A 27,962-nucleotide genomic window follows, 5' to 3' on the forward strand; every position below is an offset into this window, starting at 1 on the left:
TTATCCTGCGTGGCTGGACCCGAGGCAGACATATTTGTTAAGGGAAGGAGACCCGAGAGAATCTGACAACTTTTCCTCTCTTCACCCGATCAATGCTTGCCACCCAAAGTGAGACCTGAATTATGGCGGCTTCTGCGCCGATGCCGCACGGAACTGGCTTTCCAGCAGAGGGGCGATGTGGCTACTATGTGGAAAAGAAGAAGCGCTTCTGCAGGATGGTGGTGGCAGCAGGAAAAAGGTTCTGTGGTGAACACGCTGGAGCCGCGGAGGTCTGGTATCGCCTTACCCTCTCGAGAGTCGGAAATAAGTTTCCTGGTCCGGCACCTCCCCTCTGACAGATTTCTGCTTCAGTCCCCTGGATTTTCCAGCTTTTCCTGTGATAAGCGCAGTCCTGGCCTCCCTAGGGAGAGATGATGAGCCGTAGTGAAGTGCAGTGTTTTCTTGTACTAAGTAAAGCGCCAGCAGTGACCCGTTTATCTTGATACCAACTCATGGTAATGCTAGATTTTAGTTTTACGGCAGACTACCGCTTCTTGCCCTCCGCTCACTCTCCGCCTTCCTGATGGGAAATGGTGGTTTAGAAAGAAGAGTGATCAAAGAAGCATCCCAAGGTTTCACTAATTGTGTTTTCATTGTTCCGTGAATAATAACTTCTTGTCGATGCGGTTGAGAGAAACTTTTTAAATTTTTTATTTAGACGTACGATCTTTTGAAAGCAACTAATAACTACTTTGCTGAAAAGGGGAAGGAAAGATTTAAAAACATGTAAGAATTGACTCTCCTTTTAAAATTGAGAACAGAAAGTGTACAGTTTTGTTCAATTATACTTATGATTGTATTGTCAAACAACATATTTTTAGTATGTGTGGTTCTTTAGGATATATATGATAGGAAATTTAAAAAACAAGAACAGTAAAATGCTAATAGAAAAGAGCATGTTTAATAGGTTTTAGAAAGAGTAAACCAAAGAGACAAGCATCTGATTTTATGCCTTCTGAATGTCCAGTATTATTTACATTATTTTTCTTTGTTAGATGGTTTATCCTTCTAGGCAATATCCAGTACAGATAACCCCAGAACCCCTTCATCTCCTACTGTCCCTCATAGCTATAGCTCTAGTTCATATTTTGATTTGGCTAATATTTGCCTAGGGTGAAGTGTACTGAAACAAGCTTATTCTTGTTTTGGAATGTGAGTGACCTGTGATTTGTGGGAACTCTTTGAAGTACACTCTCTGTTGTATTGGCTGGTTTTGAGAGCACCAGCAAACATCCCCTGATTGAGAAATGAACTTTCTGATAGGAGGAGGATTTTGTTCTCACTCTAAGACCTTACACTTCACCTTAATCAGACACCCAGAGGTGATTGCAGACGGTGACAGTGGTAGAATATGAATAGATCCTTACAGGGTGATCCATATTCCTGGAGAGGAATGACATCATGTTATTAATTCCTTGAAAAAAGACTGCAAAACACTAAGTGGAAACACTTTCCATGACTATGATTTGGTTTTCAATTTTGGGCATCCTACTGAATCTGTAATTTATGTTATAATCGGATGTATTGTTTCCGTCTTTTTTTTTTCTTAAGTGTCATATATGGCTGAGATCACTTGTACTCAGTTTTACCCAGTGGTTCTTAAATGGGGCTGATTTAGCACCCCCAGACAATGTTTGAAGACATATTGGTTGTCACAACTGAAGAGTGTTTCTTGCTTCTAGTGGAGAGAGGCCAGAGATTCTGCTAAACATCCTACAATGGACAGGACAAAAAAGAATTATCCAACCTGAAATATCAGTAGTGCCAAGGTTGAGAAGCCCTGTTTGTAAACCCAAATAATAAATGTTAAAAGTGCTTTTCTCCCCTACTCTATCATTAAGCTTTGGGAGGTTAGTATAGAGTCTTCTCTTTCATGGAGGTTAGACTTTCAAGTCAGCAAATAGGGAAGAATAATGTACTATATTTTCAAAAGATACTGAAAAGTCTCTTAGCATGTTCATGAAATTCTGTGTACATAGTTTCATGGATATGCTGGGAGGCAGATCAGAACTGAAATAAACTGAAAAAGGAATTGTTAATACTAATCATGAACACTTAGCATTTACTGTATGAACAGCACCATGCTAAGCAGTTTTGTTTTGTTTTTTTAACCTATTAGCTCACTTAATCTTTACAACCCTTAGGAGGTAAGATATATTATTCTCATCTTTCAGATGAGGCAGTAAGACTACCTCAGATTGTAGAGTTAGGAGCTGATAGTTAGAAGCCTGATAGATAGAACTGGGAGTCATAACTAGGTAGTCTGGCTGACCTTTGGTTTTAACTGTTACGCTATCCTGTTATATACAGATTCATATCAGTGTTGGGTAGACTTGCCAACACTATTAATTCCTTTTTTTTTTTCTGAGTATATGTAGTTAAATCCATATAACTTAGAAACGAACAGGATGTAACTCTTCTATACTAAAAAGTTGCAAAGCTAGTAGAGTAAGGCCACATACCAAATGGTTAAAATACCATATAGACAGTCCCCAACTTACAATGAATGGTTTGACTTACGATTTTTTTGGATTTATGATGTTGCAAAAGCGATAGGCATTCAGTAAAGAGCGTACTTTGAATTTTGAATTTTCATTTTTTCCGGGGCTAGCGATATGCACTGCTGGGCAGTGGCAGGGAGCCAGGGCTTCAAGTCAGCCACACTATCATGAGGGTAAACAACTAATATGCTTACTACCATTCTGTACCCATACAACCATCTGTTTTTCACTTTCAGTACAGTATTCAATAAATTACATGAGATATTCAACACTTTATTATGAAATAGGCTGTTAGATGATTTTGCCCAACTGTAGTCTAATGTAAGTGTTCTGATCACATTTAAGATAGACTAGGCTATGCTACGATGTTCAGTAGGCTAGGTGTATTAAATGCATTATTGACTTAAGATATGTCAACTTATGATGGGTTTATCAGGTTGTAATTCCATCATAAGTTGAGGAAGATCTGTCTTTCGTTGTTTCTGAGATACTTTTTTTTACTTTTTTTTTTCACATTTTAACATCTCTGAAATCAGAATGCTTCTTAAAATCAATGACATGTTATAATTTAAATTGGCAACATTTTTCCTTTCTTAGTAATACCTAAAATAATAGTGTATATTATAGTCAGTGCTGTCATAGATTCAAAATGCCATATGTAGGCCTTTTCTATAACGTGTTTGAAGCTATAGACCCTGGTTGTCCAAAGCATTATTTGCTCAGATATACATAAACGAGCTACACCAAAGGTGTTTTTTTAATTGAAGTGTAGTTGATGTACAGTGTTATATGTTACAGGTGTACAATACAGTGATTCACAATTTTTAAAGGTTATACTCCATTTATAATGATTATAAAATATTGGCTATATTCCCTGTGTTGTACAATATATCTTTGTAGCTTATTTATTTTATATGTAGCAGTTTGTACCTCTTAATCCTCTACCCCTGTACTGCCCCTTCCCCCTTCCCTCTCCCCCCGGTAACCACTAGTTTGTTCTCTATATCTGTGAGTCTGTTTCTTTTTTTGTTATATTAACCAATTTGTTGTATTTTTTTAGATTCCACATATAAGTGATATCCTACAGTATTTGTCTTCCCTGTCTGACTTATTTCTCTTACTATAAAACCCTCCAAGTCTATCCATTTTGTTGCAAATGGCAAAATTTCATTCTTTTTTATGGCTGAATAGTATTCCACTATGTGTATATGTGTGTGTGTGTGTGTGTGTGTATATATATATATATATATATATACCACATCTTCTTGATCCATTCATCTGTTGATGGACACTTAGGTTGCTTCCATATCTTGGCAATTGTAAATAATGCTGCCTTGAACATTGGGGTACATGTATCTTTTCGAATTAGTGTTTTTGGTTTTTTTGGATATGTTCCCAGGAATGGAATTGCTGGGTCATAAGGTAGTTCTGTTTTTAGTTTTTTGAGGTACCTCCCTACTGTTTTCCGCTGCACCAATTTACATTCCCACCAACAGTGTAGGAGGGTTCCCTTTTCTCCACATGCTTGTCAACATTTGTTATCTGTGTTCTTTTTGATGATAGCCATTCTGACAGGTATGAGGTGATATCACATGACACTGGAGATTTTTGTTGTTAAACTCTATGACCTGATTTTGCCAGTGTTTTGTTAATGTCCTTGTAAGGTTTCCTTACCTTGTTTTGGGATAGCATAAGCTTATGATTACACTGAAGTTGTATCTAGTATCTGTAAGCAGTGAACTTGATATTTTATTCAAATAAATATGCCTTTTTTTTTTTTTTTTTTAATTAGGAAGAAAATGCTCGGAAAAGAATACTGTGTCCTTTAGATCCAAAACAGTAAGTATGGGTCAGAGAAGGGTTTTTCTGTGCTGGAAACAGTGATTATCACAGTCTTATTTTAAATAATTTTCTCTTTAAATTTAGCACAGTATATGAAGATCAACTAGCAAAACATTTGAAAAAATGTAACTCAAGAGAGAAGCCAAAACCTGTAAGTGTTTGATCAGTAAAACTGAATCGTGAAATGTGTGGTATGTAATGTTTATATATACTTAGTAGATTACAAATGTGAATTTTTAACAAGGCTCTTGCCTCAGGAGGCTTAAATATGGCAAATACATTTGAGTGTATATAAGACATCAGATTCTGAATCCACTTAGACTCCTAATTGAGATAACAGAATTTTATGCAAGAAGAATGGCATTCAGAGAATAATTCCACAGTTTAGTTATTCAAAAATATTTACTTAGTGCCTACTAAATTCATTTCAATAAAATATGATCCCAGCCTTCATGGAAATTACTTGAGACTGGTAAGTAACTTGTAAATAATGGGCATTATTTAATAAGTTCAATGAAAGAAGTAAGTACACATGTGATAAGAGCACATACTTGCATTAAAATTAAATCCAAGGGGTCAAGAAAGGCTTCCCAGAGGGAATAACACTTGAGCTAAGTCTTGATTTGGCAAAGAAAAGAAAGAAGAATCTTTCTAAGTGGAAAGAACTATATGTGCAGAGGCAGAAATTGAGAAACGACTTGAGGTTTTCAAGGAACTTGTACTTATTCTAAAAGATACAGGGAACCATTGAAAGATTGCAAGTGAGGAAATGGTGGGGTCAGATTTATCTCTTAGAAAACTTTCTCTTAGAGCAATGTGGGAGGATGGCTTGCAATCAGAAGGTCTAGTTAGGAGGGCATTGCTGCAATCCAGGTAGGACATAATAAGAGACTGAATTAAAGAGGATGGAAAGAATATAGATAAATGCAAGAATTATTTAGGTAGCAGAATCAATAAAAGTTGCTGACTGATTGGAAATTCGGAGTTGGATATGTGAGTCTGAAACTCAGTAGAGGGGTTGGGCGAGTAATAAAGATTCAGAAGTCAAATACATACAGATCATAGGTGAAACTTTGGATTTTTAAGTTACCCAGGGTAAGAGATTAGTTAGAACTGGGGGGAAGTTGGGGGACTTGTTTATTCAATAGATATTAATTGAGCACTTATGCCAGACATTGTACCAAGCACCCTGCTTAAAATAACATGAAAATCTAGTGGAAGGGATAGAAAATACAATATTATATGTGTTAAAATAGATTAAGTACAGAGTGCTGTGGAAGAATAAAGGAGAAGAGCCTAACCCTTTTTGGGGAGGACATAGGGGTTTAGAGAGATGGGAAGGGAGTCAAGGAAGCTTTTCTGAAGGAATGTCATAAGATGAGACCTAAAGGTCAAAGGAGAGTCATCCAGACAAGGAAGAAAACATGGGTAACTCACATGACAAGTATGAAATACAAGGGGAGAGCTGAATAGAAGATGAGAGGTAGACAGGAATTAGAGCATGAGACCAAGGACAGAGCTCTAGGTGACACTGACACCTAAAAGAAACGAGTGATCAGCTGTGTCTAGCATCACAGTGGAGTCAAGTAAGGTAGGGACAGAAAAAAATCCATTGGGTTGGCAATATGGCAGTTGTTAAAGATCAAAGAGTTAAGCAAAATGCATGTTAGAGTGGAGTGGGCAGAAATCAGACTGAAATGATATATGAGTAAATGGAAGACAAGGCAGTAGAAATCTTAAGTGTCAACTATTCTTTTAAGAAACTAGTCTATGAATGGAACTTGAGAGGTAGACTAGCAGTCAGAGAGGAAGGTAGGACAGAAGGAGTGTGTTTTAAAATGGGAGGGACTTCCCTGGCAGTCCAGTGGTTAAGACTCCACGCTTCTAATACAGGGGGCATGGGTTTGATCCCTGGTCAGGTAACTAAGATACTATGTGCCGTGCGGTGCAGCCAAAAAATGAATTTAAATAAATGATAGATAGATAAAATGAGAGAAAAGAGTTTTATTTGTATGCTTAGAGTAATGAGCCAGTAGAGAAGAAGAAGTTGGAAATAGAAGAGGGCATCACTGTTAGTGTGAGGCTCCCCAGGAAGCAGGCAGAAATAGGGTACAAAATAGAGGTCGAAGGGAAGAAATAGCTCTTCCACTTACGTAGATGGGAAGTAGTATAAGATGGATATCAGTTCAGGTAAATTTGAGCTGACAGGAGGTTAATTGAGAAAGATGTCATTTGATAGCTACACTTCCTTGCTGAAGTAAGAGATAAGGTGATTAAGGGAGGTGATGGTATAGTAGGAGATTTGAGGAGAGAGGTAAAAGTTTAGAATTAGAGTTATGCAGAATAATTGCTAGGCATCTTTGAGAGTCAGACTGATGGAGATACTGAATTTGAACTGGCACCAGTACAAATGACTGAGGAGCTTTGCTTCAGCAGTGTTCAGCAGTTTTAACTTTCAAACTATTGGGAGTTAAAAGTCATATTAGGGCTTTCCTTGTGGCGCAGTGGTTGTGAGTCCGCCTGCCAATGCAGGGGACACGGGTTCGTGCCCCGGTCCGGGAAGATCCCACATGCTGCGGAGTGGCTAGGCCCGTGAGCCATGGCTGCTGAGCCTGCACGTCCGGAGCCTGTGCTCCACAACGGGAGAGGCCACAACAGTGAGACGCCCGCGTACCGCAAAAAAAAAAAAAAAAAAAAAACGTCATATTAATGCAGGCATTCGGTTTTGTAAGGGTGGGTTTGACAGAGAACCAGATTGTGAAAGATAATGGTAACAATGGTACTGAGTGTCCAGACTGGGTGGCATGAAAGGGAAGCCAGAAATTAGCTGAGAAAAAATAGACTCTTTAAAAGGTGAAACTCTTTAAAAGGTGAAAGAATATGATTAGGAACAAGAGAATCACTATACTTTGTACTAACATAGTACAAAGTTATAGTCAGAGAATGGGCTAATGAAGTTTAAGGTTTCAGAGGTTAAATGGTTCATAGTAACACCAGAATCTAGAGGGCCCCTGAAAGTAGTTTGCCAAAGTGGAGCAAAGGTCATTAGAATTAAAAAGGTCAAGCAGAGCTGTTTGTTGGATGGCTTGAAAACATAGTCAAATTGGCTGAACTTAGTGGAAAGAACAGCTTGGTGTCAAAGTTCTTAATGAATATTGGATAATGACCAACAGATTGATAGTTGACAACTGCTGGGAGAATTAGAAGTTGTTTAACAGCCCACTGTTTCTCAGTGGGGGCTTTTGGCATTTCGAGTGGGACAGTCCTATCCTGTGCACTTTAGAGCATCCCTGTTTTTAGAATTCCTGGCTTCTGAGTGGAAGATGACAAAGGCCCTTGTCAAGAAGTATGAAGGATTTGAAATTTAATCTTATTTTCAAGCTAACAAGTTAGCCTACCATAGGATTGTGGATGCTGGAAGAAGATATGAGACTCCTGGGTCAGAGACAAAGGGCTTTATTACTCGCTGCACAGCAAGCAATGTGAGCTTCTTGTCTGCATCAACTCCCTTTGTTCCCTAAGTGCCCTCAAGTTGAAGTGGTCTTTGGATGCTGCACATGTTTGTGCACAGCTTGTGTCATAACTGAAGAAGGCCAAGCTTAGGAAATACATCTTTTTAAATGAGCAGTAAGGAAACCTGCCTCACCTTTGTTCCATAAGTAGACATTTCTTTATTGTATTATACAATAAGCAGGCCTGCCACTGCTCTAGAAGGAGACACTACTTCTATCTTCCAAGATTGATTGGTATACAAATGTCCTTGCAAAGATAGTCTAGGATAGAGGGGGATCAGTGCCTTTGCTTATAAGACTTACAGAAAATTGAGAGACCTATAGTTAATTGTCTCCCAATAGCACCTCTCAGTCATTTTGAGAACAAAATATCCCCATACATTTCCAGATGCCTCCCAAGTGAGAACTAGTAGGACAGATGGCATAAGTTTAAAAAGAAAAATATTTTTACATAAAGATGTGTAGAAGATTGTTTCCTTAATTTCTCTTTCTGACCTTTCATTGTTAGTGCATAGGAATGCCAGAGATTTCTGTGCATTAATTTTGTATCCTGCAACCTTACCAAATTCATTGATTAGTTCTAGTAGTTTTCTGGTGGCATCTTTAGGATTTTCTACGTATACTATGTATATATCATGTCATCGGCGAACAGTGTCAGTTTTACTTCTTCTTTTCCAATTTGTATTCCTTTTATTTCTTTTTCTTCTCTGATTGTCGAGGCTAGGACTTCCAAAACTATGTTGAATAAGAACGGCAAGAATGGACATCCTTGTCTTGTTCCTGATCTTAGTGGAAATGCTTTCAGTTTTTCACCATTGAGAATGATGTTTGCTTTGGGTTTGTCATATATGGCCTTTATTATGTTGAGGTAGGTTCCCTCTGTGCCCACTTTCTGGAGAGTTTTTATCATAAATGGGTGTTGAATTTTGTCAAAAGCTTTTTCTGCATCTATTGAGATGATCATATGGTTTTTATTCTTCAGCTCATTAATATGGTGCATCACATTGATTGATTTGCGTATATTGAAGAATTCTTGCATTCCTGGGTCAAATCCCACTTGATCATAGTGTATGTTCCTTTTAATGTGTTGTTGGATTCTGTTTGCTAGTATTTTGTTGAGGATTTTTGCATCTGTGTTCATAAATGTAATTTTCTTTTTTGTGTGATATCTTCGTCTGGTTTTGCTATCAGGGTGATGGTGGCCTCACAGAATGAATTTGGGAGTGTTCCTTCCTCTGCAATTTTTTGGAAAAGTTTGAGAAGGATAAGTGTTAGCTCTTCTGTAAATGTTTGATAGAATTCACCTGTGAAGCCATCTGGTTCTGGACTTCTGTTTGTTGGAAGATTTTTAATTACAGTTTCAATTTCATTACTTGTGATAGGTCTGCTAATATTTTCTAATTCTTCCTGTGTCAGTCTTGGAAGAAATCTCATTTACCATCTCATCAAAAGGAGTAAAATACCTAGCAATAAACCTATGTAAGGAGGCGAAAGACCTGTACTCAGAAAACTATAAAACGCTGATGAAAGAAATCAAAGATGACATAAACAGATGGAGAGATGTACCATGCTCCTGGACTGGAAGAATCAACATTGTGAAAATGACTATACTACTCAAAGCAATCTACAGATTCAGTGCAATCCCTATCAAATTACCAATGGCATTTTTCACAGAATTAGGACAAAAAATTTTACTATTTGTATGGAAAGACCCTGAATAGCCAAAGCAATCTTGAGAAAGAAAAATGGAGCTGGAGGAATCAGGCTCCCCGACTTCAAACTATACTGAAAATCTACAGTAATCAAGACAGTATGGTACTGGCACAAAAACAGAAATATAGATCAGTGGTACAGGACAGAAAGCCCAGAGATAAACCCATGCACACATGGTCACCTAATTTATGACAAAGGAGGCAAGAACATGCAATGGGGAAAAGACAGCCTCTTCAATAAGTGGTGCTGGGAAAACTGGACAGCTACATGTAAAAGAGTGAAATTAGAACACTCCCTAGCACCATACACAAAAGTAAACTCAAAATGGATTAAAGGCCTAAATGTAAGACCAGATACTATAAAACTCTTAGAGGAAAACATAGGAAGAACACTCTTTGACATAAATCTCAGCAGTATCTTTTTGGATCCACCTCCTAGAGTAATGAAAATAAAAACAAACAAATGGGACCTAAGTAAAACTTAAAAGCTTTTTCACAGCAAAGGAAACCATAAACAAGGCAAAAAGACAACCCTCAGAATGGGAGAAAATATTTGCAAATGAAGCAACAGACAAGAGATTAATCTCCAGAATATATAAGCAGCTCATGGAGCTCAATATCAAAAAAACAAGCAACCCAATCAAAAAATGGGCAGAAGACTTAAATAGACATCTTTCCAAGGAGGACATGTAGATGGCCAAGGGGCACATGAAAGGATGCTCAACATCACTAATTATTAGAGAAATACAAATCAAAAGTACAATGAGGTATCACTTCACACTAGTCAGAATGGCCATCATCAAAAAAGTCTATAAATAATAAATGCTGAAGAGGGTGTGGAGAAAAGGAAACCCTCTTGCACTATTGGTGGGAATGTAAATTGATACAGCCACTGTGGAGAACAGTATGGAGGTTCCTTAAAAAACTAAAAATAGAACTACCATATGACTCAGCAATCCCACTACTGGGCATATACCCTGAGAAAACCATAACTCAAAAGGACACACGCACCCCAGTGTTCATTGCAGCACTATTTACAATAGCCAGGACACAAAAACAACCTAAATGTCCAACGGTGAATGGATAAAGAAGATGTGGTACATATATACAATGGAATATTACTCAGCCATAAAAAGGAACGAAATTGGGTCATTTGTAGAGATGTGGACAGACCTAGAGTCTGTCATACAGAATGAAGTAAGCCAGAAAGAGAAAAACAAATATCGTATACTAACTCATATATGTGGAATCTAGAAAAATGGTACAGATGAACCTACTTGAAGGGCAGGAATGAGACGTAGACGTAGAGAATGGACATGTGGACACAGGGGAGGAAGGGGAGAGTGGGACGAATTGGGAGATTAGGATTGACATACATACACTGCCATGCGTAAAATAGATAGCTAGTGGGAACATGCTAATAAAGCACAGGAAACTCAGCTTGGTGCTCTGTGACGACCTAGATGGGTGGGATGGGGGGTGTGTGGGAGGGAGGTACAAGAGGGAGGGGATATAGGTATACATAGAGCTGATTCACTTCCTTGTATGGCAGAAACACAACATTGTAAAGCAATTATACTCCAATTAAAAAAAAAAGAGAAAGAAAAAAACATGTAGAAGGAAAGTGATGACTACCCCAGTTAGCCCCTCAGTAAGAAGAAAGAATGTTGCTTTTACTTTCAGGTATGCATGGAGGTTATCTTCCTTACCTAAGTGTCAGGCTTTAGTTAAAGCAAGCAGGTTGAATACGTGTTCTGGAAACAGTTTGAGAGAAGAAATGAATTTATTAAAAATGGAATACCCCTGTGAATTTCCTGGTGGTCCAGTGGTTAGGACTCCGTGCTTTCATGGCCAGTGGACTGGGTTCAATCCCTGGTTGGGGAACTAAGATCCCACAATCCACATGGCATGGGCAAAAAAAAAAAAAAAAATGGAATACCCCTGCACAGATTCCATTGCATGCTGGGACACAGTGGAAAGGAAGGGGAGAAAAGTAGTGGGATGATGAGATAAGAGGAAAGGAATGCAGAACAGTGTTTAGTACACTATGTATAACATGAAACCCAGGTAAAATCTTATCACTCATTTGTTTACTAATAGTTATAGTTAATTTTCTCTTATAGTTTTGCCAGTCATCCAACAAAATATTCTAATACCTGCTTTCTTCACCTGTTCCACTTAACCACTGGTTTCCGTTATTACCCATATAGGTAAAGGTAGCAGCATACAATCCACATGTTACCTTTCTCCTATCTGCGTAACTAAAGCCCATTGCTATGCATAATGTCGCAGGAGTTGTTTTCACTTTCAGAACAGAATTTGTAAAAATTGTGCTGTTTCATTCATCTATATCTATGTGGTCTAATATGGTAGCCACTAGCCATTAACTATGGCTATGTAACTATTAAAATTTGAGTCAATTGAAATTAAACAAAATTGAAAATCCATTTCCTCAGTCACACTAGCTGTATTTCAAGGCTGATAGCTACCAAGTTGGCCAGGGTAAATGTAGAACATTTTCATTGTTGCAGAAAGTGCTATTGGACAATGCTAATCTAGATCCTTACCTAGAGTCTCTCTCTCTGAAAATGGACTAGAAATATCTCACTATGTTAATTTAAATAACATAATATCACAGGACATTTCTATTTTAATTAGTATTTTAAAATAGAAGAAATCAGACCTAAACCATTGTAATATTTTTTCTTATCTCTGCTTTTGGCCCTGCTGCCTATCTGATAAACAGCCATTTGTAGTTGGGTCTTTGTTTTTGCTTTAACCATTAGCAAAAATGACACAGTCCTCAGTCTATGCTGGAGACAGGTAAAAACTTTAATAAAAATTACTAATGAATTTCTTCAGACTATAAATATTTATTCAAATAGCCACCTCACTAGAATGTAAGATCCGTGAACACAGAGATTTTTGTCTGTACTGTTCTCCACTGTGGTAAATCCTCAGCACCTAAAGCAAGTTAAGGACCATAGTAGTCACTCAGTAATTATTTAATGAATAAATGAACGGGAGAAAGGGAGGATGGCAGGTACAAAGTATTGGAAGAAGGCACGGATCAGTTTTTCAGCTTAATTTTTGTGAACTCGTCACGTTAATAATGGTATTGTTATGGTTTGGTTTTGTTTTTATTCAGGACTTCTTTATTCAAGATATTAATGCAGGCTTAAAAGATGAAACAGAAATACCTGAAAAATTAGTAAGTACTTGACTTTTTAATTTTACAAAGTATTTATGATCATCTCCACACTGTAAATAAGCTGTGTTCCAATTTTTGGAATAAATTAACTATTTTGATTTAGAATGCATTTTCTTATAGAATCAATGTTATTTATTAGTTCCCAGACCAGCTTACGCCCCATTTTTGTATATAGGTTCCAATTTCTTTTCTCTCTGAAGAGCAGATGGAAAACTTAATTAAGAAACTGAGAAAAGCAAGTGAGGGTAAGTCTGTCTAAATTTGCAAGTTAAATTTTTTTAGAATAATCAGGTGGTATATGAGTTAATTCCACTGTGGTTTAAGAGATATTACTACCGTTGTTTAGAGCCCTATGGTTTCATGTTTGGTTGTTTAAGCTTTTGTGCTTTTATTTGGCACAGGTTTGAACTCTACACTTAAAGATCAAATTATGTCCCATCCAGCATTGCATGATGCCCTTAATGACCCTAAAAACGGTGATTCTGCAACCAAACATCTGAAACAGCAGGTATGTTTAGCCATAGTAACTCTACTAAAAATGGCCTTTTTGTTCATTTGTCAAAGCTAACATTCTGTTGTTTCTAAATATAGTTATTAATGAGATTTTGTTTAGATTATCTTTCAGGGTACAGAATCCCCATTTCAAAAAATGTATATAAACATATATAAAAAGCCTTGGAATGGATATGGTTCTGAGTATTACATGTTAAATATTTAAAAGCAAGAGAAAAGCTTTAAAGCCAAACAAAAATTATCAGTGTGAACATGCTGCCCTATATAGAAATTATCTTGCTATTTTCCCATTTGAGCCGAATGTTTTTGCTCTAGTTTATAAAATAATCTCGTGAAGTTTGCAGGCTTCTATTTTAGGTAACATTGAAAAATTAAAGTTACTTGGTCCAAGAAGATGCTTTGTTGAGTTTGGAGCAGGAAAGGGAAAATTATCTCATTGGGTTGATATTGCCTTAAAAGATGCTGAAAAAGTTCACTTCATCCTAGTAGAAAAGGTGACCACAAGATTCAAGGTAAGTGAAATCATTGTAGTATATTGGTAACCAAACTTTGTTTGCACTTTTCTTGTTTGGAAAAAAAAAATGATACTCAGAAACAGGCCTCTTAAAGAAAATGAATTTTTTGTGTGTTTATTTGATTGTAGCTTTTTATTCTAATTATATTGATGATTTAAACTGAAGGTAAATTTTTTAATCTAAATTTCGATAGTTCATTGATCTGAGTTCTTAAAATATTTACAGAGACAAGAAATTATGTGGAAAGAGCCAAGCTCAAGCTAGGAGTTAAAAGTCTTAAGTCCTAACCTACATCTGAAACTTACCAACTATTTGTTCAATAAACATTTATTGAGCATACCACAAGCACCTTGATAGATATTGGGTAAAGTCAAATAAGACAACGTCCCTGTGTTCTGTTACTTATATTGGAAAGAAGAGACAAACAGATAAATGATTATAGAAAAGGGTTAAAATATGAAAAAAGGTCGTACAGAGTACAGTGTAGGTTCAAAGGAGGGAGTGACAAGTTTTACTGCAGAGAAGGGATGGTAAATGGCTACACAGAAAAGGTGGTGCTTGAGCTATATCTTGAAAAGTGGGTATTTGCTAGATACAGGGTTTGAGAAGCATTCTAGGAAGCAAGAAGAGTGTAACCAAATGCCTGAAACGGCAGGGAGGCATGGAAACATTTCTGTGTGATGGAAGTCCATGGTACGAAGTAGAGTTCAGCAGTGATGAGATGGGAGAGGAGGCCTAGACTCTGGAAGGGCTCATATTTTATGCGAAGGGAGGAGTTTGACTTTATCCTGCTACATGCTGGGGGTACAGTGGAAACAAGATTTAATTCTTGTCTTCAGGAAGCTTACATCTAATGGGACAGACTTATAAGTATCTTGGCTCAGTATGCTAAGTGTCTTATGATAGTGATAAGTACCAGATGCTATAGGAGTGTGAAGATAGAGTGCCAGCCTCAGTCTAGTATGGGTCGCTGAAGTTTTCCTGGAGGAGGTGGTAGCTGAGAGGAGATTGAAAGAATATATAAGAATTAGTGAAATAAATAGAAAAGGGTTTTAAAAGTTCCTCCTAGCAGTACCATTGAAGCTGTGTCAGAAGAGTGTGAACCTTGAATTAGCAAGATTAATAATAAGATCATTATTATCCAGTAATCCAGGTAAGAAATGGGCCAGAGCTAAGGATGTTGCAATGAGATAGAGAGGAGGGAAAGAGTGTGAGAAATGTTATGATGTTGGAAGCCCTGAGACCTGGTGACTTGTTATCCATTAAGTGTGAAAGAGGAGTTCTTCTGGTGACCTTTTGTCCCTTAAGTGACTAAGTGGTGTGCTTCCCTCAGATAGGGAATACAGAAGAAGGAAAGGGAAAAATAGTTTGGAGGGAGAAATAATGAGTTCAGTTTTGAATGAACTTGCTGTTGAAGTAGAGCTTTTTATTATCTATGAACCTTAATTCCTTCATCAGTGAATTGGGAATTTTTAGAGTTAAATGAAATAATGTGTACATAATAATTTATAAAATGTTCAAGTCTTATAAAGATGTACAATATTGTTATTTTGGAGTTTTCATCACAGAATATACAATCTTAAATTTTTTAATTAACAATTCTACTTTTTAAACACTAAAAACTAAGATGGAAAATTATTTGCTCTGAATTTTGAAAACAAATAGAAATCTTTTTTCATAAAGGTTTTGTTCTTTTTTTACATAAAAGTTATTGTTATAATAATGTTCTATTTGCGCAGGTAGATGGCAAACACAGAAAGAAAAATTCAGTGTTTGAGAGACTTCAAATTGATATTCAGCACCTGTGTTTGAGTAAGTTGCATAACTTGCAATTGCTCTTCCATAAATCATAGAAATTTCAAACTCTGAGGGTTGCTTAGAAATCCAATACCACAGAACACTGCTTCAGGGAAAACAGAGATTAATCCTTTGTTAATATAGAATGTTGTATCTAACATTTAGGTAAATATAAATGGAATTAGGGTTGAAACTTTAAGAAATTGTTTTTCAGTATCAACTAGAAATGAAGTATCATACTAGGGAATAGCTTAAAAGTTTTGAGAATATGTCCTTATGTTGCTTCTTTATCCTGTTTAAATTAATTACTGAGACTGTTCATACCATACACTAGCCTTCTGCCTTTAGTTAACATGACTTTAGCTAAACTATTACAGAAATGAGATAGTTCTCTGCCTAGCTAATATGTAAAAGATACTTTCTGCCTAGCTAATATGTAAAAAATACTTCCTACAATTTTAAATTGTACCAAAGAAAATAACCCATCCCTATGGACCTCATATTTCATACACACACACAGACACACACACACACCCATCAGTCATACTCTTTAATGCCCTTTCTGTACATTTTAATAGTTTTTCAGGGCTTCCCTGGTGGCGCAGTGGTTGGGAATCCGCCTGCCGATGCAGGGGACACGGGTTCGTGCCCTGGTCTGGGAGGATCCCACATGCCGCGGAGCGGCTGGGCCCGTGAGCCATGGCCGCTGAGCCTGCGCGTCCGGAGCCTGTGCTCCGCAGCAGGAGAGGCCACAACAGTGAGAGGCCCGCGTACCACAAAAAAATAAATAAATAAAAAACAGTTTTTCATATTATTTAAAATAAAAATATGGGCTTCCCTGGTGGCACAGTGGTTAACAATCCACCTGCCAATGCAGAGGACACAGGTTCGAGCCCTGGTACGGGAAGATCCCACATGCCACGGAGCAACTAAGCCCGTGTGCCACAACTACTGAGCCTGTGCTCTAGAGCCTGCGAGCCACAAGTACTGAAGCCTGTGTGCCTAGAGCCTGTGCTCTGCAACAAGAGAAGCCACCACCACAATGAGAAGCCCACACACCGCAACAAAGAATAGCCCCTGCTCGCCACAACTAGAGAAAGCCCGCACGCAGCAACGAAGACCCAATGCCGCCAAAAATAAATAAATAAATTTAAAAAAATAAATAAAATGAAAATAATGCAAACATATGCCAGCAACCTCTTCTGCTAATTTTAATTCAGCCCTGTGACGCAAACCACAGCTGGCCCATGTAGTAAATAAAATTTGTTTATTGAGTTAATAGTTAATTTAAAATTTTGTTTACTTGGTCTTTTAAAAATGTGTTTGTTTTAAGGTCCTATTGTATAGCACAGGGAATAGTATTTCCTGGTAAACCATAATGGAAAAAAATATGAAAAAGAATATACATATGTATAACTGAATCACTTTGCTGTACAGCAGAAATTAACACAACATTGTAAATCAACTATACTTCAATTTAAACAAATAGGTATAACTTTAAAATTTGTATTTGTTTTAATACATTTACCAAGTATTCTGTTAGTTTCTATCTTCCTGAAAAATTCTCTCCTGGATCCTTCAGATACATTCCAACCTAGACTGGGTGCCCTCTGTTCCTGGAGCACAATTGTCAACCTTAAAATTCTCTTCATTTTCATCCTGGGGATTCCCTTCACTCTCCTAGGTTGGGATTTATTTTTCCACATCTTATCACATATCTTCCTCTATTGATTTACTGTCTTTGGGGAAAGCACCTCCTCCTATAGCTTCCTGAGAAACAATTGGATTAGAGATAAATTTGAGACGTTGCATTGTCTGAAAATATCTTTTACTTTACCCTTACACTTGATTTGTCTGGGTATTTCTATTTCTAAGAATTTTGAAACTATTACTCCACTAGTATTGTTGTTCAGAAGTTCAGTGCCATTCTGAGTCCTGATCCCTTGTGTGTCATCTGCTTTTTTCTTTACAGAGATTTATAGGTTCTTTTCTTTGTCCTCAGTGTTGTAAATTCTCACAGTGATGTGTCTTGATGTAGTTATATTTTTATCTGTTGTACTGGGCATTTGATGGACTCTTTTGTGTATAGCAGTGATTCTCAACTAGAAGCAGTTTTGGCCCTCAGGGAACATTGACAATGTCTGAGACATTTTTCATTGTCCTAAGAATGCACATGCTGCCAGCATCTTATGGATACAGGCCAGGGAGCCTGCTAAACCAGAGACCTGCTAAATATCCTGTAAGGTACAGTATAACTCCCGACAACAGAATTATTGGGGCCAAAAGTTAATAATGGCAAGGATGAGAAATCCTGATTGAGAGATTCCAGTATTCTCAGCTTTCTGGGAAATTTCCTTGCATTCTTTCTTTCATAATTTTCTCTGCTCCATTTTTTCTTTTCTCCCTTAATGGAAGAACTTTTATGATTTAGTTATTAGACCTCCTGGAATGGTTCTCTACTCTTCTTGACTTTACTTCTCTGTTCTATATCTTTTGCCTTTTTTGTATACTTTCTCAGGTTTCTTCAACTTAATTTCTTCTGTCATAGTTTTAATTTCTAAGATTTTTTTTCTCTGAATTTATCTTTGTAATCTGTTCTTTTTTCATAATTATACTATCTTTGTGAGGATATTAATGATTTTTTTTAGAAGTATCCTCCCTTCATATTCTGTTTTCACTAAGTTGCTCTTTTCCATTTGTTTTGGTCTGTCTCTTTCAACTTAGAGGCTCTGCTCAAACATCTGTGCTTTTTGATGGTGTGTTCATAGTGAGGACTGAGGGACTAAGAGCTCTGAGCCTTCAGGTGGAGTTGTTGACTCTGAGCTCCAGTTTGGAATGACCTGTCTAGAACATGATCTTTCCTCTTGGGCTGGTCAGGTTCCCCAGAAAAGACTCTTCTGATCACCTGCCTAGAGGGTAAAGGTCTGATTACCAACATTCTGGGACCCAGTGACAAATAAGAGCTTAATCTATACGCGTACTCACTTAATCCTGCTATTTTACCACACTTCAACTTTCAACTTCCTATTATCCTTCAACCCAGTGACCTCCTGTTTTACTTGCTTGAGAGAATTAACCTACAGTTTTCCACCAGTTGGTAAAGAGGTAGTCACCAGGTGGCTATGAGGTGAGGATCTGATTACTTGTTAAATAGACTTTGTGCAGGCACACTCTGTTATCAGTAACTAACTCAGCTCTACTTCCAAGGTTCCTGATGCCCCCAATTCCGTAAGGGCTTTCTTAGACAACCTTTCTCTTCACCCTGATTGAGGATAAGTTTCTTGAACTACCTTACACAGGCAAACTATTCCAGTTGGTACCAATTTCTTCTCCTAGTATGTGATATCATCTGAATGCAAGCAACAAAGAATTTGAAATATTTACTAAGGACCTCCATTGGACAATTCACTGTGCTGGGCGCTGTAGCTGGATTTGTAGGGGGAAACATACTTTTCATTTCAGAATCTTAGAAAAAGGAAAATGAATAGGGAGGAAAAAATGGAAGCCATAACTGTGATATACTACATTTTACTGCATTACCTTGTAGATGTCTTTTTTTATTGTACTTTTATACTACTATTATGAATATTTTCTTTTATTCATATTCAGAACAGTGTGAAAGCTAAAATATCCTTGATTATCAAGATATAATGAAAGCTATATCTTTAGTTTGATTATAATATTTAGTATAGTATTCTATAATATAAAGTGTTGGTTGTATTATATGTATTTATCATATATATTAGTTATGCAAAATAAATCTAGTAAGGAAACTTTTGAGTCCTTTTATCAATGGGTAATAATATTTAGCAAAATAAGGCTTCTACAGGGTAAAGTCCTGAGTCAGTATAGAAGAAATAGCATTGGCCTAAAAGTCAAGAAATTAACTCGGGAGTAAAGAACCAGCTGGGGGCGAGGTGGGAAGAAAAGGAAGACAGAAAAATTTTTAACTCTGATTCTGGCTATGTCCGTAGCCATCTGTGTTACTTATCAAGTCACTATATCTTTGAGCCTCTTATTCCTAAGCTATAAAGTGAGAATTTTTGGTCTGTGTCTCTTTCAGCCCTAAAATTCAAAGATTCTAATTAGTTCTCTCTTTGGGAGGCCACTTAATGCCTTAATTCACAAGAGAGCTAACTTAGTTCTCATTTCTTTTTATTTCAGACAAGATTCCTTTGCTAAGCAAAGAAAAACTACCTGTGGTAGGAATTGGAAAACATCTGTGTGGTGTGGCAACAGGTATGTAAACATACTAATAATGTCGAGACGAACACATTAAGTTTTAGCTTAACATGGTCTCAAATATTTAAAGAGTCTCTTTTCAGTAGTTTTTATCCTTTGTTTGCAACTGATTAATCTTCATAGTAGCACTGGCCCTGTATTATATCAGATTTAGAGCTTTCCTACTTATCTGCTCATTTTGGCCATTTTGCAGGATGAATTAAAGAGTTTTACGTGTAAATACTGTGTCATATGGAACCTTAAAGTTTGTTGGGTTATACTTCAACCAAAAAGGAAATAAATCATTTATGGAAACTGTATGATTCTATCCCAGAAGCTACTCATTTTTTTAGAGGAGTTGCTTGGGAAGGACTCTGAAACTTCTCCCACTAGATGATTATGTATCAGGATTCTAGGGAAAACAAAAACGGAAACATTAAGATGTGCCTTAGCACTTGGATCCATCGGATGTAGCATGATAAAGTAGAAAGAACATGGGCTTTGAAATCAGATAATACAGGGTTCAACTTTGCTGTATAACCTTGGCAGATTACTTAACCTTTCTGAGCTTTGGTTATCTCGTCTGTAAAACGAGGATAACAACATATAATTTGCCAGTTTACATATAAAGTGTCTGGCACATATCAGTGCTCAATAAATGTTAACTATTGTTACATCTTCTTCTGGCTTCCGCTAGTTTCATGTCTACCCATATGGGGAACTTGGAGCCTCCATAAGAGTTATTCAAGTTGGCTGGAGATGACTTTAAGTGTTATATATGTGTTGTCCTTCATAGTTTTTAGATGATTTTCACGTACCTTGTCTCATTTAACTCTCATAAAAGCCTTCTGAAGTAAGCCAGTTCTATCCTGGGGAGGAAACAAAAAATGCTCCTTTACTCCTACCCATCTAACCCAGGTTTCTCAGAAATCTTATCTACACTGGCCATTTCTCATTGTTCCACACACTTTTTCCCTCCTTGATTCACTCTATCTGAATTCTCCCTTCATCACTCTATCATCATCTTAATGAAAAATCTCTGCTATTGTTGCTTACCCTTCTGGAAATTCTGTTTTCTTCTCTCTTGTGACATTCTTTCCTGGTTCTTCCACTTCATCTGTGCCATTCTTTCTGTATATCTCATGGTGTCTTTCCACTACTTGTCCTTTAAATGCTAATATTCAGACCCATCTTCCACACACCTAATGTGTCTTTCCCCTTCTTAAAACTATTCAGTAGCTCCCAGTCACCTACACCTTAAAGTCTAAGCTCTTTAACATGACATCCTAGTCTTAATCTGGCCTCTGCCTTCCTCTCTTTGCCACTTTCTGCCTCTATATCTATTGGTCTATACATTCTAACCCTTCCCATATACTATAATGTGTCCGTTTCTAAAGTGATCAATTTCTACTCCTTCTTCAGCTCATTGTCACCACTTTCAGGGAACCTCCCTAAATAAGATACTCCTCCTTAGTGTTTATCATAGTTGCCTCTGCATATCTGGAGCTCATTGTATATTAATTTTCTGTTTATATATCTAATTCTGAATGAATTTGTTCAGAATTCACTTATTTATTTATTATTTGAATGAATAAATAATCTTGGCCACAAATGTGCTGTGTTTCCTTGTCCCTTTCTAGGTACGTGGCTTTGTCCCTCAAGTTCTCTGTAAAGGAGGGGGTTGAGATGGATTGCTAAAGCTCCTGATTCTAAAATAACTTAATTCTTTTAATAATTTTTCTGATTATCCCCATTTCTGAAAACCATTTACTTAACTCCAATATAAGTAAAACAGTGACTGAATATCTTTTGTCAGAAAATAATAGTTTATAAAATAATAGATCAGCTATCGCCTTCTCCAAATAAAACGTTCCTGATAGTTTGTTGACTTAAATTCATATATTGTATTATATATACTAGTAAAATATCAGATCATTTACTATTCACTTGTGACATCTTGGGATAATAAAGTTTAAAAATACATATGTTTTTGATTGATCAAACACAGTGTGACATTCTAATCAGACAGAAAATGTGGATTTTACAGCATATATTTGGAGTCTTTCCAGTATTGTCAATAATATAGCAGTCGTCAGTGGGAAATTATCATAATCATCAAAAATCCATTTGTTTAGTTTTTAAGTGGACTATAAATTTTTCATTTTAATAGAGTTCACTTTTCTCTAAGTTTGTGTTTATTAATCATCATACATCCACAAAGCCTTGCACATGAAAGGCATTCAGTAACTATTTGCTGAATGAATGTATAACTATAGTAAGGCTACTCAGCGAGGCCTACTTTCCACCTTCTGACTCCACTCTTCTCAACTCTTCACTATTTGCTGTGAACATCTTACATTTCAAGACTGACACCTAACATCAATTTAGCAGATGCTTAGCCAATGCCTTTCCTCTTTCTTTCTTTGGGCTCTTTAAGCTCAAAACTTCCCTGGAATGTTAAATGTAGAGACATAAATTTTTTCTGTACAAGTCATTTCCTTAACAAGGGTAGGAGAAATGAGAGCAAATTTGAGTAGTTGGACAAAAAGTTTTACAAATTTTAGACCTTAAGCTTCACACAGTTTTTTGGGGGAAGTTGACTTTATGCAGAATAAATCATTAGAGAAAATGGTACAATAATGAGAAAAGGGCAAATATGAACAAAGTTGATAATACATGAAAGAATTAGTACAAGTATAGAGCTAAGTAAGCTTTTGTTGGGCTTTTAAAAACCATACTGCCTAATAAATGTCAAAAATACTTATTTTTAAAGATGATGTGGTTTGGGGGGCCACATAATTGTGTTTGCAGATCTTGCATTACGATGTTTGGTTGAAACCTATGCTGCCAGTTGTGAGGAAAGGAATGAAGAACCTTTAGCCAAACGCGTAAAGAATGATAAAACAGAAAAAGAAATTAACACTTTGGCCAAGGAAGGAAATGAAAAAAATATCCCAGAGAAGTGGACCCCTGTGGCTGGCATTGTTATTGCACTCTGTTGTCACCACAGGTGTGATTGGAGACATTATGTGGGCAAAGAATATTTCAGGGCTCTAGGCCTTGGAGCAGTGGAATTCCACTATTTCCAGCGAATGAGTAGTTGGGCGACTTGTGGGATGCAAAAAACATCTTTGGAAGCTTCAAATATCTCCACAAAAAGAAAAGATAAACAGAATGATGGCAGTGAAGAGCATGATGATGGAGGATACAGAATCACAGATGACAGCACTCAGAGTTTGCCTGGGTAAGTGACTGCTTTGAAATGCATGACACTAGGGCAGAAATAATTTATTATTACTATACTTTATTTTTAGATGAATATTATCAAAAATTCATTCATGAAAATATATTTTACTAAAAAATATATATATATATATTTTTTACTAATTTTAGAATAAGTTAAAATATACACACTTTAATTGTGGCATTAATAAAACATATCTTGGGAGCATGGGACATAGCACATAGTATGTTGTGGGTTATTTAGCAGCTTATCAATGAATAAGACTAAAATAATTTGTTATAAGGTTTTACAGAATTTTAACAATGTGTTGTGTGTGTTTATTCAATTTAGGTTTCTTAATGTTGAAGAAAAGAAGAAAATAGGGCATCTTTGTAAACTGCTGATTGACCAAGGCCGAATCAACTATTTACAGCAGAAAGGATTCAATCCCGCTTTACAGTACTATACAGACCCTCTGGTGTCTTTGGAAAATGTATTGTTAACTGCTTTACCAAATCATTCTTCATCACCAGAAACAACTGCTTAATGGAAAAGAAATTTTGAACAACATCTGTCTTCCACCAAAAAAATTTTTTTAATTGTATTTTTATATTCATGAAAATATAATTTAAATAGCAGATAATATGAACTTTAAAAAATGTGGCCTCGTTGAACTTTGGTAATGGCTTTGTTTTTTTACTTTAGAAGTCCAAACATTAGAGAATTCACCAAATTCCCAAAGTAATCCTCTTCAGCAGGGCATCTTGAATTATATTATCCATCAGCATTTATAGAGTTTGGTAAAGTAGTAGAGCAGTTGACTTGGTTACCTGAAACACACATAACATGTCAACATGTAACTAGCACATTAACTTTCTATTTGCATTAATTTTGGAAACTTACTTTCCTTTGGTTTTATTTAATACTTTTTATTTTTCAAGTTCAAGGTATAATAATCAATTGTCAGTTTATAGTAAGGACCAATCTGAGAAGTTGGTTTATGTATGGATTTTTTGTCCAGACAGATCTGGAAAGAATAATTAATTGTGATTATTTGTTTCTACTGCAAACAGATTCAGAGATGTTCACAATCAATTAATGAATTCACCTTCAGATTTCAAGAGCCATACCTGTGTTTAAATATTATCAGAATTTGTCCATGACAGACACCAAAACTAAAAAGATATATATATATATATATTTTTTTTTTTTTTTTTTTTTTTTTGCAGTACGCGGGCCTCTCACTGTTGTGGCCTCTCCCGCTGTGGAGCACAGGCTCCGGACATGCAGGCTCAGTGGCCATGGCTTACAGGCCCAGCCGCTCTGGGGCATGTGGGATTCTCCCCAACTGGGGCACGAACCCGTATACCCTGCATCGGCAGGCAGACTCTCAACCACTGCGCCACCAGGGAAGCCCCTAAAAAGATATTTTCAAGGAAAAAAACTATTTCACTTCATTTTTTAAATTAGTTAATTATCTAGTGAGAACTTCCAAAGAGATACTTGAAAGCCTAATTACAAATTAAATTGAAATTTGCAAATAACTGCTGAAGTTAATTAGGTGTCATATCTTTTAAAAGGTCATTTTTACATATACAAGAACAAATATATTCTCTCCTGTTTGGGAAAATAATTTGGAATAAAGTAGAAATTAGATAGTAATACCAAAAACCTCACTTTCGGGCCTCATTTGGCTCATAAGCAGTTTCTATGCACAAGAAAACATTAAACCAAACATATGGTAAGACTGTTAGTCTTTTCCTCATCTTATCCTTGGTTTATTTCTGCCTTATTTGTAAAAATTATCTTAATCATTGTACATTTGCCAAGACAAAGATACAGAATTACTGATTGTAGATATTATAATGATATTCTTAGGTAACTATTATTTGTAGGTCTATGATTACCTTAATAAATTAGAAGTCTAGCTCATTTTTAGTTTCTGACCTTTCTACCACTAGTTTAATCTTACATGTCTTATGAGACTGCCTAGGTTCAAATCCCAACCCTACTACTTGATCTCTTTGTGCCTCAATTCCCCGCTTAAAATGGGCGTGATGAAGATAATAATAATACCTCACAAGGTTGTTATGAGCATTAAATGAAATAACACATTAAAATGCTTATAACAGTTCTAAGTACAGAGTAAGTACTCAATAAATATTAACCGTATTTAATAGTAGTAATTCATAACAATATTTTTAATGAAATAGGCAGACTTGGTTTTATTATCTCTGTTTAAGTTGTAACCTTTGTTCTCTTGCTATATGTTCTATGTCAAATATTATTAAAATAAGGTAGTTTGTTTAAATCAGCTACTCATGCCCCCAAATCAAGAGAACATAAATGAAGATAATAATACGTCGTTCAATAATTAACCTGATTTTACTCAGTTAGGCAATGCTAATTTGTGTTATACAATCTGTTTTGCTTCATTCAACAATTTATGCCCAGAAATAAAAGCTATGCTACAACAGGTATTATCTCTGTTATATTTCATAAAACATACACACACACACAATTATACTGATAGAGTCCTGTGGCCCAATGAATGTTTCTGACAATGATACCAAGTCCTATATGGGAAGATAAGGTTGTTCTTCAGCATGCCAGCTGTACCAAGATTATTGTTTTCCCCAACCTTGCTTATTTCCCTTAAGATTACATGAGACAGTGAATACATGGGATATGCATTATAGCTGTTTCTCGACCTGCAGAATTTGCAGGTTCAGCAAACTCCTTGAACTTTAGATTGATCTACACAACTACCTCTTCCTGCATGTCCCACAGATATATCAAATTTACTGTTAAAACTGAAGCTCATGTTCCACTGCTAACCACCAAACCAGCTTCTATATTTCATTTCCCCATCTCTGCATCACTATTCATCCAGTTGCTCTAACCAAAAACAGATTCATCCTGGACTCCTCCCTCTTCTCATCTTCAGTCATCAATTCTGTCTCCTACTTGGCTTTTATATATTTATGCTCTACTTTTCAAACCTAGGCCCCAAACTATTACAGCTTTTTTACATATCTTCCTCCAGTCTAACCTCCATGTTACTGTTTCTGTGACCTTGCTACAACAGATCTAATGACCTCTATTGGATGTTGGTAAAAATATTTTCTCCAGCTGAAAATGCTCTCATATCTGTTTGCTCAGATTCTACCTGCTCTTTCAAAGTAACTATTTGAAGAGGTAACTAAACTCTACCTTCTAACTCAAAAATTCTTCACATTTTAGTGAATTATAAAACCATGTTTTCCATTACTATACTATTTATTTTTTTTATAAAGCTGTTTTTTTTTATTTATATTTTATTTATTTATTTTTGGCTGTGTTGGATCTTCGTTGCTACACACAGGCTTTCTCTAGTTGCAGTGAGCGGGGGCTACTCTTCCTTGCAGTGCACATGCTTCTCATTGCGATGGCTTCGCAGCATGTGGGATATTCCTGGACCAGGGATCAAACCTATGTCCCCTGCATTGGCAGGCGGATTCTTAACCACTGCGCCACCAGGGAAGTCCTATTATTTTTTTTATTAACAGAGAGTTATGCTCTTTGTCCTCTTCCCCTAATCTTGGGTTAAGTTAAAGTCATTCCTTCCTTGGTTAAAAAAACAACAAAAAAGAGGTTTTAATTCTAAATTATCAGAGATAAAAGTGATTGAAATCTATATATCAAAAACTCACATTTTAACTGTTGGCTAAAATCTATGTTCTCTTGATATTTTTCATTCCTAGGCACAGTAGCAAAATATTTTTCATTCCTAGTCAAAATATTTCTTTGTGCTATTTATGGATTATTGTAGACGAAGAGGAAATGGCAGGGAAGGTAGTGTTCATGAGTAAACTGACATGACAAACTGATAGAATGAGGTAGTGAAGGTTTAAGAATTACATCTTCAAGCTTCAAGCTTCAAGTGCTTGACCAAAGAAGTTTATTTCCTGACTCTACTTGAAAGATTTTCAGTATCTTTACAACCTTTCTCTCCAAGCCTTTATCAAAATCGTGAACAGATTAGAATTTCACTTTTTTTTTTGCTTCAACAATATTAACGAAGAGACCACAATTTGACAAAAGGTAAGATGGAACGAAAAGTCTATAAAGGAATTTATATACATATATATGCGTTCCTCTATTAAAAAGAATTCTTAACCTGTGTTATGTACAAATCTCATACCTGCTCTCCGTGACTCCTGTATGTACGTGTGCATAAACTGAAGGCCGAATAATTCCCGTTCCTCTTCCTCATCTATGTTTTCACCGGGAGGAAGTGTTACTTCCAATTTCAGTGGGTTGTCTCGGAAGTTGACAAACCTAGCAGTTCACCAAAAAACAGTATTTTTATAGGTGCCATAGAAGTGTACATTTGTTTTCCTGGAGAAAGATCAGGTGGTAATATACTAAATTACTCTTTTTTTTTAACTGGTTTCAGTAACTGAACATCTTGGTGAGATGTGATATATCCCAATAATCTTTAAATTTCTTGCCTAGAAGAAAAAAATATTAGCTTTAGACAACTTATTTTCCAAGCTTGTAAAAGCAACTATTAGTCCATAGCATATGTTTAATGTGGTACACTTTAACTTCCAAGAGCAACCCTAATGCATCTCAAGTATACAATTAATGCTATGAACTTAAATTTTCTGCATATTTTATAAAGCATGTCTTATTTATCATTGTATTGTCACCATCTAGTACAGGGCTTAGTAGTTGCTGAATAAGTAAATGAATGATTTTGTTATGAAAGTTGTGGGATTTGGTGTGAATTCTCACATCTTATGCTCACTGTCAGGAAATTAAGTTTTGGAAGTTATTTGAGGGAGTTCTGTTAGTAATTAACTTAGTAAAAAGTTATATTTACCTCTAACAT

The 27,962-nt window shown here is 36.3% G+C and overlaps 2 protein-coding genes across 4 annotated transcripts in view; one reads left to right on the forward strand and one right to left on the reverse strand.

The window, feature by feature from the left end:
- On the forward strand, positions 1-23,664 carry TRMT13 (tRNA methyltransferase 13 homolog). Of its 3 annotated transcripts, none has more exons than XM_032624875.1 (11): positions 1-269; positions 4,333-4,379; positions 4,467-4,533; positions 12,755-12,817; positions 12,993-13,062; positions 13,219-13,325; positions 13,675-13,842; positions 15,585-15,657; positions 19,807-19,881; positions 22,675-23,107; positions 23,438-23,664. In XM_032624875.1, exons 1-11 carry the CDS (start codon positions 123-125, stop codon positions 23,631-23,633), a joined length of 1,446 nt encoding a protein of 481 aa, XP_032480766.1. In that variant the 5' UTR covers positions 1-122; the 3' UTR covers positions 23,634-23,664. The 3 variants fall into 3 exon arrangements, with proteins under 3 accessions (XP_032480766.1, XP_032480783.1, XP_032480774.1); XM_032624883.1 differs by having other exon boundaries at positions 110-494; XM_032624892.1 differs by lacking the exon at positions 13,675-13,842.
- Positions 23,663-27,962, reverse strand: part of LRRC39 (leucine rich repeat containing 39) — a 14,533-nt gene continuing 10,233 nt past the window's right edge. The window contains exons 7-8 of the mRNA XM_032624956.1: positions 27,270-27,406; positions 23,663-23,916 (exon numbers count right to left, since the gene is read on the reverse strand). Of these exons, the coding sequence (XP_032480847.1) occupies positions 23,861-23,916; positions 27,270-27,406 (193 nt within the window). The 3' untranslated portion in view covers positions 23,663-23,860. The remainder of the gene's footprint in view (positions 23,917-27,269; positions 27,407-27,962) is intronic.

Source organism: Phocoena sinus, chromosome 1 (assembly GCF_008692025.1).
Source record: "Phocoena sinus isolate mPhoSin1 chromosome 1, mPhoSin1.pri, whole genome shotgun sequence".
Taxonomy (NCBI): Eukaryota; Metazoa; Chordata; class Mammalia; order Artiodactyla; family Phocoenidae; genus Phocoena; species Phocoena sinus.